Source organism: Patagioenas fasciata, chromosome 2, assembly GCF_037038585.1.
Source record: "Patagioenas fasciata isolate bPatFas1 chromosome 2, bPatFas1.hap1, whole genome shotgun sequence".
In the NCBI taxonomy this organism is placed as follows: Eukaryota; Metazoa; Chordata; class Aves; order Columbiformes; family Columbidae; genus Patagioenas; species Patagioenas fasciata.
The window spans coordinates 108,006,346-108,024,163 of record NC_092521.1 but is presented as its reverse complement, the minus strand read 5'-3'; the positions used below and the strand labels follow the sequence as shown (position 1 = coordinate 108,024,163).

At 42.3% G+C, this 17,818-nt stretch overlaps 1 protein-coding gene across 5 annotated transcripts in view; it reads left to right on the top strand.

Moving 5' to 3' along the window:
- The window catches only part of RAMP3 (receptor activity modifying protein 3), a 65,371-nt gene that overhangs the window by 16,025 nt on the left and 31,528 nt on the right, over positions 1 to 17,818 (top strand). Inside the window, exons 1-3 of one of the 5 annotated variants that reach the window (XM_065832984.2) lie at positions 522 to 804; positions 3,676 to 3,738; positions 16,863 to 16,892. In XM_065832984.2, the coding sequence (XP_065689056.1) occupies positions 16,874 to 16,892 (19 nt within the window). In that variant the 5' untranslated portion in view covers positions 522 to 804; positions 3,676 to 3,738; positions 16,863 to 16,873. Of the gene's footprint in view, positions 1 to 521; positions 805 to 3,675; positions 3,739 to 12,012; positions 12,035 to 15,380; positions 15,521 to 16,862; positions 16,893 to 17,818 lie in introns of those variants that run through there. The other 4 variants (XM_065832983.2, XM_071804697.1, XM_071804696.1 and 1 more) reach the window with 4 other exon arrangements.

The following is a 17,818-nucleotide window of genomic DNA, read 5'->3' as shown; positions in this document are numbered from 1 at the left end:
TTTCTTAGAGCTCCTGGATGTTCTGCTCTGGTGCTGTGTAGGATTGGGCTAGCTCGTTGCCCATGTTCAGCTATAAGTATTAAGCATGCTAAAATCACAGAATCACAGAGTGTTAAGGATTGGAAGGGACTTTGAAAGATCATCCAGTCCAATCTCCCTGCCGGAGCAGGAACACAAAAGGGCTGCAAGGTGGGTTAATGCACGTGGCCCTCCAGCCCCTCATGCCTTCACCCCTACTGACAGAGTCGTGGCAGGAGAGCAGAGGCTGCTAGGCTTATCTGGCTCCCAGGGCAGGAGCCAAAAGTGTCCCTGAACCCCTCAGACACTTGGGACCAGATCCTTCCCCGCGGGGGAGAGGGTCCTTCCTCCTCAAACACCCACCCAGTGTCTTGGCGTGGGAAAGGCATCCCTCGCGCTGCGGTTTTTGGAGGGCCGGCTGTCACTCACACGTGCACACCTCCCGCTCACACACTCCCCTCCCCCGCGGCAGCCGCCCCTCCCCGGTGCAGCCTCCCGCAGCCAGCCCGCCCGCAGGGTCCACCCCGCCCGGCGCTGGCAGCAGCCCGGGGGCGGGGGAGCTGCTCCCCTCCGCCCCCGCCGCCGCCGCCCGGGGCTGGACGCGGAGCCATGGAAGAGGAGCCTCCTCGGTGGAGAGGCTGAGGCGGGTTTGGGTTCCGTGTGACTGCGGACTGGCTGCCCCATGCGGGCTCCGTCCCCCGCCACCACTCGCCGCCGCTGCTGCCCGCGTCGGGATGGAGGCGCCTGGCTACCGCCGGCGGCAGCTCCCCGTTCTGCTGCTGTGTGGTAAGTGTGGGGGGTCTGGCCGGGCAGCGTTCGGCGGGGCTCGCCGCTACCGCCCTAGGACGCCGGCGGCTGACGGGTGGGGGCGGCGGGGACCGGCCGAACATCCTCGGGGCATGTGCGCGGCCCCCCACGGCAGCGGTTTCTGCGGGGGCACGGGAGTGAAGTTCGGGAGAGGTGTGAGCTCCCCCCATTCCTTTGCAAGAGCATCCCTTGGGGACGGGCTTTTCTCGGAGGGGCAGGGCTGGGGAGCGGGCAGGCAGGGCCTTGCGGCTGCGTTTAGCCGCGCCGAGGGGGTCGCTCGCTCCGCAGGGCTGTGGGTCCCGAGCAGAGCGGGACCGCTCCGGTAGCGCGGGCCGGGCGGCGGGGCCGAGCGCAGCATCTGCACCGCTGGTCCAGCTCAGCTCCCCTCCTGCCGCCCCCCAACCACCGCCGGAGGGGAGCTCCGAAACACGGCACAGGGCGCACAGCCCCCCGCGAACAACGGTTTTATCGGCCGCCAGCGTTGGCCAGGCATCCCGGATCCCAAATCCGTTTCTGGGGTGGCGGGTTTCGCCGTCGGGGAAGGTTCTCTGCCGCAGGCGAGGAGTTAATGGCTGTTAGAGTGGTGAAGTTAGAAACAAACAGTTATAGAAGTGCAGATATTCTTCAAATCTTTAACTTTATAGAACACCGTACTGCTAGAAAAACTGATGTATTTTGCTTGTCAGGCAACTTGTTTTAGGAGTCTCTGATTTAATGTGTTGCTGTCAGGTCAAAAGTTGGTGGGAGGAGTCAGTTCTGACCTTCTTCACTCAACAGTAAACCCAGAGATGTGGTTAATTCCCCACGAGTCACAGCTACAGGAAAGAAAATCAGGTGTCTTATGTTTAGAAGGTTTATCTGAGGACTTTATAACTTTGTTTGCTAACTTTATGCTCCTTGCCTTTACAAAGCTGGTAAAACTGGACTGTGAAAAGACCCACAAATAATTGGACAGTCACATTGACAGTGGTCAGTAGCATTGTTTTCTGTCAAAAGAATGACATGTCAAACGCATACATCTGATTCTTTGTGGCTCGAGGTCTGCTAAAATCTTACCTTAATCACTCAGATTTTTTGTTATTCCCAGCTGAAAAGGAACAGAAAAATGACCAACACCTGTCTTGACATGTGAAAGATTTATGCAGTCTTGAACTTAGGTAGCCAGTCAGCAATCTTTTTGTATGGGAAGACATCCTGATGTTATTGTGACTTTTATAAAGCTGGAGGTTTATTTTCAGGGAATGAGTGGTGTGAGGGACAATGTAGCTCAGGAAGCTACAGAAAGACATTTTTCACTGGAGAGATATGACTGCTACTTGCTTTCTTAATAGAATAACGCCAAAAATGATTTTAAGGATATCTGTTAACTGGTAATGCATTACTTTTGCTTGGAATGGGAAAGGATAGATATCATCAAGAACTAATGAAATGAGACTTGATTTCCTAGTAGAAAAGCCCTCAAAGTTTTATGATATGAAACTGAGGTTTTTAATAAGGAAAGCCTTAAGTGGTAGAAGACTGAAGTTGTTCTTTGAGTAATACAAACACCCTTTTAATATCAGTTATTTCAGAAAGATTTTTACTTGAATTGAATGTGCTTTCTCCTTTTTTTCCTGATGGCTTCTTTTGATTAACCAGAGACATGTGACCTCTCTCATTAAGATAAAACTTGGCAGGATTCCTCAGGGTTAGCTCTCACTGAATCTAGTGTTGTCCAGTGCTGACTGGGTGGGGAGTGGGACTGTACTACTGTAACTTCAGACCAGCACTTTCTGCATATCTTTCTGTATAGGGCTCCTGAAACATTATTGCTATGTAGAACCATCTGCTATGTTGTCCCTCCTTAGCAAGGATGGCAAAAAAGGCAATGTGTTCGCTTGCTGGAAACTCAGTGTTTACAGAAGAAGCTGGATTTGTGTGGGGAGGGCTCTATGTGTGTACTGGCGGGAAAGGAATGTGTGAACTGCGTGCGGTACCTGGTACGCAGGCATGTCGTCACTGCTGTTTCCCCTGTGAAGTGCTGATAACCTCCAGAATGGGGTGAGATGCTAAGCTGGAAACACCAGCTGTCAGGTGAAATACTCTACTTTGCTTAGCAGAGCTATAGATACTTAGAAGATACCTACTTACTGCAAGATCTAAGTGCCTTCAGAAATTATGATGTATTTACAATAATACTAGATACTTTTATTCCACTTCTATGTATGGAAGCTGAGGCAAGAGTAAACTTAAGGGCTTCACCAAGACTTTTAGCAGACCAAGTATGTTTTTTTTACCCAAGTAGTTGCTGTTTCAGCATCCCTGACCAAACATTTACTCCTTCATCCTTTACAGAATGTCTGCATTTCAGTGTTGCATTTTGTATATGAGTTGAAAGATGCTACTAGAGTAAAGCTGGATATTTTTTAAATTTTAGAGGAATCTTTCTCAGTATGTATACCCGTAGAGAGAGAGATGGTGTGATTCTTATCTGGAGCAGTTATCCTGTGCAAATTTCAAAGACTGGCTGTAGTTGTTCACATTTCATGATCCTGTTTCACAGTGGTTGGAAAAGCTTAGCATTTTGGCAAAAGGTGAACAACTGGACTCCCGTTCTAATTTTTTATTTTAAAGACCGTATATTATCCTGGAAATAATCATGAAATAGCTATGTATTGAAGGCTAGATTCTCTAAGTTCCCGAGCTCCCCTTGGTGGAACATGGTGTCCATAACTCCTGGGGAGTCTGGACTCTAATGAGGAAAAGAAACCATATGGGAAACATTTTTATTGATTTAAAGTTTGAAAACCAAATAAAAAGTTTTTTTTTTTTTCTGTTATTTTCTTATGAATGTATCATGCTGTTCTGCAGCTGCAGAGGGTGGAATGAAGAAAGGAAAAACCATTGTGTGAGTCCTGAATTCAATAGACCCAGGTGGGTGTGCGTGTAAAACAAATAAACCTTTGAAAGGCAGAACATCTGATTTTGAGTCAGACCACAGAGTTTTAACAAAAACACATCTCAACAAGAACGATGCTTTGTTTTCCACAAACATGTTTTTTCAATGCCAGACAAACAGGACAGTTAGCAGATGCCATTTAAAAGAAAAAAGGCAAAGCGCCAAGTATAAATGTGACCTCTATTCCAACTTGCTGTTTGATCCAGACATCCTTCCCACCATTCTTCACCATTTCTGTGCCTTCTGATCCCTTTCTTGGGACAGTGTTGCCTTTTCCCTGAGGTGTGCACCGACAAACATGAGTCAGGTTCATACTCTGTGCACTTGACAGGGCAAACTGCTGCATGTTGAGTTCAGTTGTCTGTGGTGTATGTGAGCAGACTGCAGGTGGTAGCACAGAGCATCAAATGCCATCTCCAGCTGGCTTGGTCCCAGCAGATAGGAGGAATGGCACTCAGTGTTTGAAGGTAACTCTGGATTGAAGGTGTGAAGGAAGAAAATAGCCTTTCTGAACCTGGTTTGCACCAATGAGACCCAGTCCTGAAAGCATTTAGCTACTAAACTCTAGCTCTTAAATTAAGGAAGGTTTTCCTACCTGCATAGTAGTTAAGGTTTTTAAATGCCTTTGAGGTCTGAAGCCTTAGCTTTTAGGTTTGTTTTAGCCAAACATGTGAAGCAAACTGTCATAGGCTGTTAACTGAAGCCAGAAATATATGAGGTACACAAGTACTGCTATAGGTACAGAACACAAACGATGAGATTTTAGGGAAAGGGTCTTGAGCATAGCTGGGTCAGCTCAAGGGCAATTTTGCCCATTAAGTTGTATTTAAACATTTCAGTACCAGTGATTTTTGTACAGTTTGTTTCAGTTTCTCCCACCTCTCTACTTAAAATAAAGATGATTCATGCCTTGTGTTGGAGGCAAACAAATGAAATTGCAGTTTCTCCTACCAAGGAAATAAATACAGTGATGGCGTCCTTTACAAAACAACATTTGCTACCATCTGTGTCTTTCCTATTGAAATAATTGCTTGTCAGAGATCTATGAAGTAAACAAACTGTGTTCTCATTTAGGACTTGTAAAGAGATTAATTTTCACAAACTTAATGAAACCTCTTCTAATTCACACCTTTTTATTTTAGTGAAAGCTGTTCCATGAGCCATCTTATTTCAGAATAGAAGTATTATTTTGTTTTATGAAAACATCCTTTTTTTTTTTTTTAATAAGAGTCTCTTCACAGCCATGCTTGCATTGAGATAAACTGTAAAATAGAAATGAAAAAAGTGACATTGTTTTAATGTGACTGTATATATCATAGAATCATAGAATCATTTCAGTTGGAAGAGAACCTTAAGATCATCGAGTCCAACCATAACCTAAATCTAGCACTAAACCATATCCCTAAGAGCATATATATATGACTTTTAAACACCTCTAAGAGTGTCTTCAGCCCAAGAATTTTAATTAAAGTAGGTTCTAACTCGTCTTTTTCTTACCTTTCTGGTAGGGCAATACAGAACAGGTAGAATATGCATTATAACACTGTAGGGATGTTTGATCCTATACTGGTCTGCTGAAGATTTTGGCTGTTGCATGCTGAGTATGCCTTAGACATATTTGGCTTTTCTTTTCCTTCCAGCTACTTCACAGATTATCATGCAATAAATGATAAAAAACCTTTTCAAAGAAATAAAAATTGTTGGCAGAAATAATCTAAAATAAACACCTCGTATAGGAAGTGGGGGATTCTCCATCACTTGCAGTCTGAAAGTCTAAACTGGAAATGTTTATGGAAGAATATCCTGTCATTTGAGTAGATGTTATTGGTTTGGTGCAGAAATTATCGGAAGACTTTCTTTATCTTGTGTTACAAAAGGAGTAGATCTGGATGATCTGAGGGGTTCCTTCTGGCTTTGGAGCTTTTAAAATGAAGATGTTTGTGAGGAAAAGAATTGTTGATGCGTTTGCAAAATGAGAGGGAGGGAAGTCCTCATTTTTCCCTCCTCCCCTTTCTACCGAATTCTTGCCTGACTCAAAAATTCTGAGGAGGATTTTCCTCAGACTTCAGGGTGAAAAAAAAGTTTGCCTCAGCGTGGGAGCAAAACCATGGAAAATTTCAGCTCAAGAACGTCTCCATGACTGTGAAAGCAGTCAGGTTTAGACAGAGTGTTTTGCAGCTTCACTGATGGTGTTTGAGTTTAACAAGCCCTTGTGTTCTATGGATCAGTAGAGAATAACTAATATTGGTCAGATTATGTCTACAGTTACATTTTACTTCCTGTTTTTTGGGCTGAAAGATCTGAATATGCAATGAAATGGCTGGAGGTGTATGGAGTGCTCTTTTCTTTAAGCTGAGGTGAGTTAAAGCACATCATTTACTCCTCAGGTCATCAGTAAAGAGTTATAAAGAGGTTCCCATAGCAATGCAGGAAAGTTGGTTTTATGCGAAACTAAGCAGTCAGCTCTAATGCCACTATTAAAGTCCTGGTTACAAAAGAGAACTGTTAGCTGAGGAGTGTTAGCCACACAATAATAGCGAGACATAAATTTGTTTGCAGGTGGCTTTATGCAGATGTTGTCTAACCCCCAAAAGGAGCTTTTGCTTTATTCTCAAGGTATTGAAGGCATTTTTATAATAGATAGGTTAAAAAACTTGGGGAAAAAAACCTCTGCAAAGAAGGTTTGGATAGTTACCACAATAGGGTGGCTGTGCAGCAGGGGACTTGAGGCTGCACATCAACCATCCCAGAGCTAAAAAATGTGCAGGTCTGAAGATCTTCTTAGGAGCCTGCTCTTCAAGGTTGGTAATTTTTACTGTTTCAAGCTGGTTCCACAAATAGTGGTGAATGATTTCTTTTGTGCACTAGCAATACTCTTATCTCAAGAAGAAATAGGGTTTCATATTTTTCCATCTGGTGTTTACTTTTTATATTTTTCCATACTTGTTAACTGGCATATTCCTAGCACATTCTTTGTTTTCTCATGTAAATGTAAGCACTGCTGATCTGTTGTTGCTGAAATGTGTTTTTGGTCTTAGCCTGGTTGAAAAAACAAGATCATAAATGCTATCCTCTCTGTAAATTTTCGTAATAAAATATTGATGTGAAAGAAAAACAGGACAGAGATTATTAATAGCTGTAAAGAAAAATTCAAGTTAAAGGTTTTACTGTCTTGTAATATTATAGAATCATAGAATCATTTCAGTTGGAATAGACTCTCAAGATTACAGAGTCCAACCATAACCTAAATCTAGCACTAAACCACGTCCCTAAGAACCTCATCTAAACACCTGCTAAACACCTCTAGGGATGGTGACTCCACCACTTCCCTGGGCAGCCTTTTCCAATACCTGACAACCCTTTCCATGAAGAATTTTTTCCAAATATCCAGTCTTAACCTCCCCTGGCACAAGCTGATGCCATTTCCTCTTGTCCTGTCACTTGCTACTTGGAAGAAGAGACCAACACCCTTCATGCTACAACCTCCTTTCAGGGAGTTGTAGAGAGCGAGGAGGTCTCCCCTCAGCCTCCTCCCCTCCAGGCTGAACAGCCCCAGCTCCTTCAACCGCTCCTCATCAGACTTGTGCTGCTGGCCCCTCACCAGCTTCATTGCTCTCCTCTGTACTCTCTCTAGTACCTCAATGTCTTTCTTATGATGAGGAGCCCAAAACTGAACACATATTCAAGTTGTGGCCTCACCAGCGCTGAGTACAGTGGTATGATCACTTCTCTAGTCCTGCTGGCCACACTATTGCTGATACAAGCCAGGATGCTCTTGGCCTCTTTGGTCACCTGGGCACACTGCTGGCTCATATTCAGCCGTCTGTCAATCAACACCCCGAGATCCTTTTTCCCCAGGCAGATTTCCAGCCACTCTTCCCCAAGCCTGTAACACTGCCTGGGATTGTTATGACTCAAGTGCGGGACCCAGCACTTGGCCTTGCTGAACCTCATACAACTGGCCTCAGCCCAACTATCCAGCCAGTCCAGATCCCTCTGTAGAGCCTTCCTACCCTCCAGCAGGTCAACACTCCCACCCAGCTCTGTGTCATCTGCAAATTTACTAAGGGTGCAGTCAATCCCCTCATCCAGATAATTGATAAAGAGATTAAACAGAACTGAGCCCTGGAGAACTCCGCTTATGATCGGCCACCAGCTGGATTTGGCTTAATTCACCACAACTCTTTGGACCTGGCCCTCCAGCCAGTTCTTTATCCATCACAGAGTACACCCATCCAGGCCATGAGCTGCCAGCTTCTCCAGGAGAATGCTGTGGGATGTGGTGTCAAAGGCTTTACTGAAGTCTACGTACACAACATCCACAACCTTTCCCTCATCTACTAGATGGGTCACCTTTTCGTAGAAGGAAATCAAGTTGGTAAAGCAGGACCTGGCTTTCATAAACCAGTGTTGACTGGGCCCGATTTCATGGTTCTTTTGTATGTGCCATGTGCTCTCAGTCAGGATGATCTGTTCCATCACCTTCCCTGGCACCGAGGTTATGTATACCTTTGTTTCTGTAAGTTGTTTTATGGAATGCTTACTAGTAAGTGCTTTGTTTCTATTACTCAGGAGTGATTGTAGTCAACTTACAAGACAGTGTTAATGTATGAAGACTGTAGATGGTGGAAAGAAGAAAGAAATTTAAACCTTTCACTCTTGTATCCTCTTACTCCTTTAAGTGGCACATGCTATTTGAAAAACAAAGCAGAAGAACTGTGTTAAGAAATATTAAGTGAAAATAGATACAGAAAGTGCGAACTGAGAAGCACTGGGTTGTGCCCGAGCAGCCAGAGGTGCCCTGCTATGCTTGCTAGGCATTGTGCCATGAGAGGGGATACCTGGGAGTTTGTGCTCCTCTGGGGTTTAGTTCTGCTCCTCAGGTCCACTGAGAGTCATGATTTACTCCAGGATTGGCATAAGTAATGCCAATCTACTGTTGTGCAAAGTTTTCTGTATGGGTATCCATCCAGGGAAAATTACAATGCACAGGGGTCATGCAGGATGCTGTTGTGAAGAGCCATGCACACCTGCTGTGAGCAGTAACATATACAGCAGTATATGCAGACATGCAAAGCTCTGAGATTTTGTTAGTGTTTTATTGCTCTTGTGAGTTCATCATGGCAAAATACCATTTTAAATAATCTGTGATTGTATAGTTGAGTATCCAGAGCTCTGAAGCACCAGTAGGCAAGCTGGACTACTGAAGGAAAACAACCCACGTTTGGTCAGGCCAGCTTACTATTTCATGGTACATATAGAGTTCGCTGAAGGCATGACTCCATTGACATTATGTTGATATAATGACTTGACACGCTGTGTAATGGCACTAGGAATCTGCGAGAGAAGTACACGTAGCATGAAGGTGGATGTGCAGGGTGGGGATTTTTGCTGTCTGGTCAAAAAAGGAGAAAAAATTATTAGGTTTTTTATGAGGGCAGTATCTTGATTAAAATATTCTACCTGTCAAGGGAAGAAAAAACTTAATGTCTTATGTCTTCAAGTATCCCATGGTTTTAAACACTTCCTCAGGAGAGAGTGTGCCGTGACCCTTGTCTGCGAAACCTTCAAAGGTCATTTCCGCTTCCCAAGACTATGTAAAGAAAAAGTTTGGTTGGCTTCTCTTTCAGGCTACTCAACAAAAGCAGATTAGAGTCTTTATTTGCCTTGAGGGACAGGTTTTTTTGGACTCATTTACAGGTGCATAGGTACTTTAAAGTCAGTATTGTGCTGACCTTCTGTTTCCTTATTATAGGGAAACCTTATGTCACATTACATTTTCATTTGTGTTTTCCTGCCTTTTAGACTAATGTCAGGCAGCTGGGTTACAATAATGAGCACCCATTAGATCAAACCTGTGCTTCCAGGTGATCAGGTTGGTACAGTGTCAGACTGAGGTCCTGGATGTGGATGGTGGACTTTGGTGGTGGCCACAGTTTGCATGCAGACTTGGCAGCGTGTGTCTCTACACAGTAATTGCAAACTCTTTGGCCTTTTGTGGGGAATAAATCTGAACTATGTTGCCTCATTTGTTGATGTACCTTTCCCATGACTATTGCTGATACAAGCCAGGATGTTCTTGGCCTCTTGGCAGAAACACTTCGCATTCATCTTTTAGGTAGAGAGAAATTGTCATATTCTTCAGTTGCTTTGGTAACATTTTCTGAGAGAAGGAGGTAGTGGTGAGACAGAAGTCCTGGCACAGGATCACTTCTGCAATCACACTGTACTTGGCATGATGCTGGTTCCTGCTTGTGACCTTGATGTAAAATGGAGACTGCAGCAGCAGTACATCACTAGGCTATAATGAACCTGAAGAAGTGCAGATGTTTAAGGGGTGAAGAGAAGATTTTCACTTCCTCTAGCTAGAAGCTTACGTATCTGTAATCATAAATTATTAAGAGCTATACTCTGGTTGGTTTAGAGATTGTACGTCTGTATGACAACCACAGTACCCCAGGACCCAGAAGAGCACATTTCACAGGCAGAAATGACAATGAGGAGCATGAAACGTTTGGAAGGCCTGTAGATACATCCCAAATAGCAATCTTTTCCTGATGTCCTAGGGAACAGACACAGAAGTGAATTCAGCCAGAGATTGTTTGGGTCTGTTAGGAAAGCCATTATCCTTGTCACTGGTGGCTGTAGGCTGCAGCACCTCCTGAGGAACATAGTCCTCTGGAACTCTCTTCCAGCCACCTTAAATCAAATTATGGTCCTGGCATTGTTTTTGAGTGTCATCTTTAAACACTTGCTCATGCCACAACTTTCTACTCTAGAAACAAAGGGACTTCTCTTATTAATCTCCACTTCTACTCTCTGAAAGGATCTTGTGTTGGGATTTCTTTCAAGAAGTGCATTTGTCTATATCACTCTTCTAAAAGAGTGTGAAGAGAGTTTACTTCAAACAACTGATTCTGCTGTTGGAATATTTAGTTCATCCACTGTTTGAAAGTCAGTGGCTGTAGAAAATACAATTTTATACTTCAGTTACACAGTGTTTAATCAAAAACACAATGGGACAGAAAAGAGGTGAAGAAAACATGTGACATTTTGGGTTGAGTCATACAACTTCTATTACAATACAGATCTTAGTGTTTGGTTGATTGCTAAGTAATCCCCTCCCTAAGTATGTTGTTGAACTGGTATAATAAAGTGAAATATTTATTCAATAAATAAATTATTAATGATATATAATAAACTTTAAAATATGTGTATATTAAAAATACTGCATATATATGTACATATCTTTAAATAAGACATACTGGCTTCAAACAAAGTAACAGAAAACCCATGCAACACCTCTGGAAGTAGACACAGGCTGTTCAGAAATTGTGCAGTAGTATTTGTATGCTGTCAACAGTGATTTAAGAACTTCACAAAGGAATGTAAAGCATAATCATTTGTGTTCCTGCTCTGAAAAATTCCCAAATGAAGTATGAGTTCAGAATAATCATCACATTTCTTTGCAGTCACTGGAAAGTTGGGGAACTCTGAATGAACATGAAACTGAACATTTGATGCCCTCGGTAATGCTCCCTGTTGATTTGCACTGATGAAATGAAAAAGCTTAAATTACTTCATTTCATGCTTTTCTTGCTATGCAGGAAGAAGTTTCTAATGTCCAAAATCGCTAACTATCTGGAATTGCCTTACCAATTCAAAAGCAGTAATATAATGCCCCAAACTATGATAAAGTACAGCACTGAACTGTGCTTTTAGTGAATGTTACATTCCCGTGGCTAATATGCATCTTCCATATAGTTGACACAAGAAAAAAAAAGTATTTACAAAGATAAAGCATTGAAGCAGGGTATAATGCAAAGCTGACTTCTGTGTTACACTAGCTCTCTAGATAACTTCTTGGACATCAGGACAAATTAATCCACCCTTCCAACACACAGATTCACCTTGCTTCTGCCTCTACATGTGATAAGGCATGTTTTTTTCTGGGCCAGTTTTGAATGCCGGTTTAACACTTCTTTCAAGTACTATATTTATTGCAAGCTTCTGTTTCTTCCTGGCATCCTTCCTGTGTTTTGTGTTCCTGTCATTGCCTGGCTCTGTGAACTTCAGTTGCCTGATTTCCTCATCTGCTTTCACACTATGTGAAACTATGTCACTATGTGACATCCTTGCATCCGGTTCTCTCTCGACCCTGTCCTGCTCCTCTTATAAAGAGAAGTGTCAAAGGGACAGTTAGTCACTGAGAACAAAAGATGACCTTCTGAGCCACAGATATTGTACGGAGGGTTATTTAAAGATGGGCAGGTAGGGCTTTAGTTTTTTTACCAATAGCATTATTTTTCCTTTCTGTGCTTTTGCAACAACTTCTATATTTGAAATAGTATGGTTACTCATGTTTGCTTTCTCTCTGAGAGTGGGCCACCTGAGGAGGTATGTTTCATTTCCCCCATAAATATATGCATGCATTTCACTGTGTAGCAGGGAAAGGTATCCAGCTGAACCAGCTTTTGAATCATGTTCATTAGGCCTGGGTGGAAGGCTGCACTCTGCTGACTGCTTGCTGACGTGCTGTCAGGACTGTCTGTGCAATAACAGTGCCCTGAACTGGGTCCCCCTCACCTCTGTGTATGGGCTCGGGTGCCCTGAGCTGCTCCATAAGTAGTCCTGGGTTACTGGCTGTTTTCTTGTGTGTGCTCTATACCTAGCTACTGGGTCGCCCTATCTCCCATCCTGTCTCTGGCCGTATCTCCAGCTGCTTCTGCCTGCATTCATCCCCTGCCATGCGGGAGCCATTGATGGAGCCTGTTTCCTGTCTGTGGCTCTGCCTGCTTGGGGGATAAGCACTGGTGTCACCCCAGCTCATTGTCAGTCATCGTAGTTTTTCCCCCATCGTCCCCCCCGAATGTGTTTCGGAGTTATTCATAGCACAAGTTTATGCTTTGCCTATGTATATAGCAATTTCATGCTCAATTATTACTTAGATATTTCAGTGGAGGCTTTAACACCCTGGTGTGATTAGCTGGAATAAGAACTAGGCTCAAAGAAGCAATTTATCATTCAAAAAATAGCCTGGAGCTGCAGGTTTTAGGGCTGTGAAGTAGGCCTGTAAGAGCAGTAAGGATAAAACCTTAGATCCTTAAGCACAGGCAGCAGAAGGGGGAGGACCAGCCAGCTTCCTAAGGCAGTTGAGCAAGGTGTCAGGTATGGCTGTTGAGAAACACATTGCTTCAAGTTTCCACAGCCCTGTAGGAAGCTGTGTTAAGACTCTTCTCGCTGACTTGCAGGTGGTAGAACTGCAAGTGTTCAGCCAAATCTGTTTCAGTAACTTGGTTATCGTGTCTGGTAAGTCAATGTGTGTGAGTCAGCTCTTTAGCAGACTGAGATGGTCAAAATGCAATGAGTGCTCTTTTATACTAGTTGAGGATCAGCCCCTTTTCTCCCAACAGCTGGGATAGCAAACCTTGGGTTTTAGCTGAAAGGACAGAAATGGTAAATTCTTTCACCTGTTTTTCTTACAGTCAGGACCAGTTTCTGCACTCCCAGCTCCATGGCCATATCCTACCTTGGGCCAACTCTGCCCTTCCTGCCAGCACTGTGCTCAACCTGGAGATAAAAAACTGTGTGCCCTAATGCGATGCAAAATTGGAACAGAGAGATGTACCTTAATCTGCCTTTAAGAAATGCTTACTGACAGTATTTGGTTGAAGCTAGGTATGCAGGGTTTCCAGGGAAAAAGGTGTGTTTGATGAAATATGTTTGAAGAAACTGCTTTGTCTTGCAGTCTTGTTATTCAAAGCAGGAGGGCTCAGACCTTGGTGAGACCTTTATAGGCTTTCCCATAAAGTTTCAGGATTGCTCAGCCTCTGAGTCTGAGGTCTCTTGGCCACATACATTTGACTTGCTCCCATAGTGGCCTTTTAGAGAAGTCTTTGGAAGACAGTCATGTGACACCTGTGTTAGCTGGTCTTTTGCTTCTGTATTCGTACAGACCCTAGCGAAATAAGGTGCTTGAGCTTGTTAATGCCCAGGAAGACAGATGATGAAGAAACCCTATCCCAGTTGTAACCAGTGTTTTTCTGCAGTAGGATGCTTCTTGACATGGTGTCAGAGCATAGATTAAGTTACTTCTATGGAGTTTCTTATGCATTAGATATTCTGAAGTGTTTGTGCATTCCTGTGAGAAAGCCTGTAATGGTACAACTTGAGGTTTACATCAAAGACTGGTGAATTTAATATGATCTTTAATACCACCTATGCAACCGTTAACTTTATTTAACATTTAAATACCTGAAGAAACATTGGTAGACCTCTGTAAGATTGATTTGTTCAGTATTTAGAATCAGATTTTTAAAATAATTGTGGGTAATGAGATTTGATCAGTATGACAAAATGATATTAATAGAGCATTAATCTCTCTCCTGTGTTTCCAGCAAATCATAGGTGTATGACTGTGGAGCAGCAGTTGCCATTGCAGACTGTGGTTTTAATTGCTTTCATGGGCTGTGCGTCAAAAGAGTTCTTGCACAGTAACATGCTGCTATCAATAAAACTTCAAATTATGCAGAGAAACAGGTGTTTCTTTAGTGCATAACTTCCAACATAGATCTGGTGTCCTGTTTACAAAACGAGGGTAGAGAGTAAATAGTAAGAGGCTGCAGTGAAGGACTAGGATCAAATTTTTTTTTTTTTCATATACAAGATTTTGAAGTTGTTAATAAAAAGTTTTCTTTTTTCTTTTTTTCTTTTTTTTTTTTTTTGGATTTCTTATTTTCTGTTACTTAATCCTATTTTGTTTATCTTCTCTTTTTCTTTTTTTCTTTCCAAAGGCTCTTCAAAGCTGTTTTCTTCCATCTTTCACTTGATGGTGCTTTCCTTCACCTCTTGCTCTGACTCTAAGCTGGTTGGTCCCTTGGCATCTGATTCCACTAATACTAGGGGCAATTATACATGTGGCTACGCTGTATAGAGAAAATAAAGCTAAAGGCCATTGCTGTGGCCATTACTAACATGATTTAACCTGTAGACTGCTGGTACAGTTAAACTGAACCTCCTTTTCCCTCCCTTAAATGTTGGCTCAGGTGGGACTATATGGCAACTGTTTGTTTTGGAATCACAGCAACATCTTCCAACACTTTGACCTACTTTGCTGCTTCTGTGTATCTTCTAACAAGATGAGACGGCATCTGCCTTTCAAGGAATAAGCTGAACATGCCTTTTCTTAAAAGAGCTGCTGGAAAGGTTATACTTTTTGTGTAAACTGTCATGGCCAACAAGCTGTAGTCTCCTGATTAAATCTTTATTATGAGTTGCATATCTGGGAGTAAAGACAGCAAAGAGGGGTGGGGATAGCACGTGCTGGTCTGAATTGTTCCTTCTCTGAAGGTATCTGGATGCTTTTGGTTGAGGATAGGTGAAAAAAATCCTGTGTTACTTTGTTATGAGTGGGTCAGAAAAAGCAAAAAGCACATTTTCCTGTGAGCAGGGGGATTTGTGAGCACAAACCTGTGAGCCTTTATTGGGTACTTGGTTTGTCACAGTGTCCCTGCCTGACACTGGGGTAGTCACTCAGGCTCTTGCCTGTAAAACATGGACGTGTTGTTTTCTCTTACAGGGTCTCTCTCATGGTAAATCCTGTTATATTTGCCTCACTGTGGTCTCACAAGGATTACTGCAGCAATAGCTATGAAGGATCCAGAGATCAGTGGTAGGAATTGATGGAATAAGAGTTGGAGGTCCTCAATGGAAGCATCTAGGGCACCTATGCGTGTCTAGACTGTTTCCTCAGGATGAGTAAGTTTGGCTTCCTCATAAGGAGTGTGCTTTTAATTTCATCTTCTGTTTTCTGCAGTTGATAAGGCACATTTTCAAGTGAGGATTAAAGAAAATCCTACTCAGTCTCTAGTGTACTTACTAGCATAAAAGCTAATGGCTTGGAAAGATAAATGCTTTATTTGTGAAAGAGATACAGCCATCAGAGACTGTAGTGGAGTTTTGGCTGAGTCTAGATGCAACAGATTTCTGCCCTTCACAGTTTCAGTACATTCTGACTCATTAGTAACTAAGAGATTAATGCTTGTCTGGAAGACAAAAATATGTTCCTTAGAAGGATCTAAATTCTTCAGATGTATGTACACAACAATTTGCAGTTAAGTCAGTTGAGAGCTTGGCATATCTCAGTGAACACCACAGTCTAGATCCAGATGATTGGGACTGATATTCTGCTACATATATCTTGATTCATGTTACTGGAGTGATGTGTAGGGTATAAAGAAGGAGCAGGAGGCAGCCATCTGTGTGAAATTACTCATTTTGTTTCTAATGCAAGATGAAGACTATACAGATTTGTCAGCATTTTTTTTTTTTCAGTGGGACATAAAAATAATTTAAGCCATATCTCTCTTAGCTATATCTGCAAAATCCTAAGTGTGGCTGGAGCTGTGGGAACACAGTGGGCTTCTGTTAATCTAATCCATCTGGATGTACTGCAAGTCATTGATCAGAAGACTCCTTCTGGAATAGTCTGTTTCCATTTAGATGCTTTTCTGAAATACCTGTGTTAGTGTAATGTCTGCTTGAGAAACTTTTGGATTTTGAACATAATATTTTTTGGAATGTATGACTTCATTGTGCAAAAGGTGGAGATCATGAAACACAGTATTAAATTTCTAAATGAACAGAGTACACTTATTTCTAATTCTGTGCTTGCTTAATTTTACTAGCAAAAAGATTTTTTTTTTTCTTAGGATGTGCAGTTCACCTACATTTTGAATGAATTCATTATCTTCTCCGACTTTTTCACCCTCAAGGAGCTAAAAGTAAAAATAACCCTGTCCCTAATCCCTAATGTTGGAAACTACAGGAAAGAGTGGTGTGGACAGACCCATAACAAGTCTGCATGACTCAGCCATTAAAAGGACAGATAAAAATGAATATAAAAAGATAATGTTCTCTAAATGTTCATTTTGCCATTCTTGACACACACTTTAATAAAACTGAAACTAATGTTTGAATGAACATTTTGAATATTTTGTTGAAACCTAAGTTATGCTCAAGTTTACTTGTATCTGTACTAGTTCTCTTATATAATAATATGGAGATATCTAACTCATCTCTCTTTTTCCCCCACCCCTAGTTAATGGTGTTATGACGCTTGGATTCACAGGTGAGCTTTACTTCTAAAATTCAAACTTACATTTCTGTTTTGTTAATGGCAGCTGTTTGAGAAGCCCTTTCATCCTATGTCGTTTCAATTAACTAGCTGACATGCATTTTTTACAACTTGTCTTGTCCATTGGCTTTATGAGCAGAGCGTTGTAGTGTTGTGTAAGGATGGTAAAATTGGAGTATGTTTCATAATTTTGAACCCCTTTGGCTGGGGATTTAGATAGAAAGTCCTGTGTCATCAGATTATTCCTGTTGAATGATTCTGTCAGAGCTTTTTCTATAACCCTGCAACACACTGAATCTCTAAAGAGAACCAACCAAAAATATCAAGGCCATGGAAAATCCATTTAAACACCCCATTGAGAAGGAGCTGGAATAATTTGTCAATGCATATGATATAATGGAGAATATTCTGCCAGGGAAGCAGCTTTGCCTAACATTTGTCGAAGTATCAGTGTAGGATTTAAGTTGTCAGCTATGAAATTTTCATATCTGGTTTTAAATTCTGCCCAGCTTTAGTGTTCATCTGCAGATCTAGCTGTGGGAAGTATAACTGCTGCTGCTGCCAGATGAATTGGTGGGGATGCTTGAATAAGCAAGGTCCGTGCTATCATGTTAACTTCCCAAGGATGAAATTCCACTGTCCTTGTTTCATAACTTTATAATTTCTGTTAATGGTGATTAATTGTCATTGTGATTTTTTTTTAAATTTTTTTTTTTTGGTGTGTGACATGGATAGAGGCTTAGTTTGAGCTCTGAGAGCTCTGACAATCAGGTGTGATGAAGGAGATAGGGTCAGGTCCCAGTGAGTCAGCCATACACCTGGAGAGGTTTGCAGTCCTGTGAAATAGTAGGCTTGGGGTCTCAGGTGTGGTGTAGGCCTTTCAGTTACGGGCCTGCTGCTGTTGGAAAGTACGTGAAAGC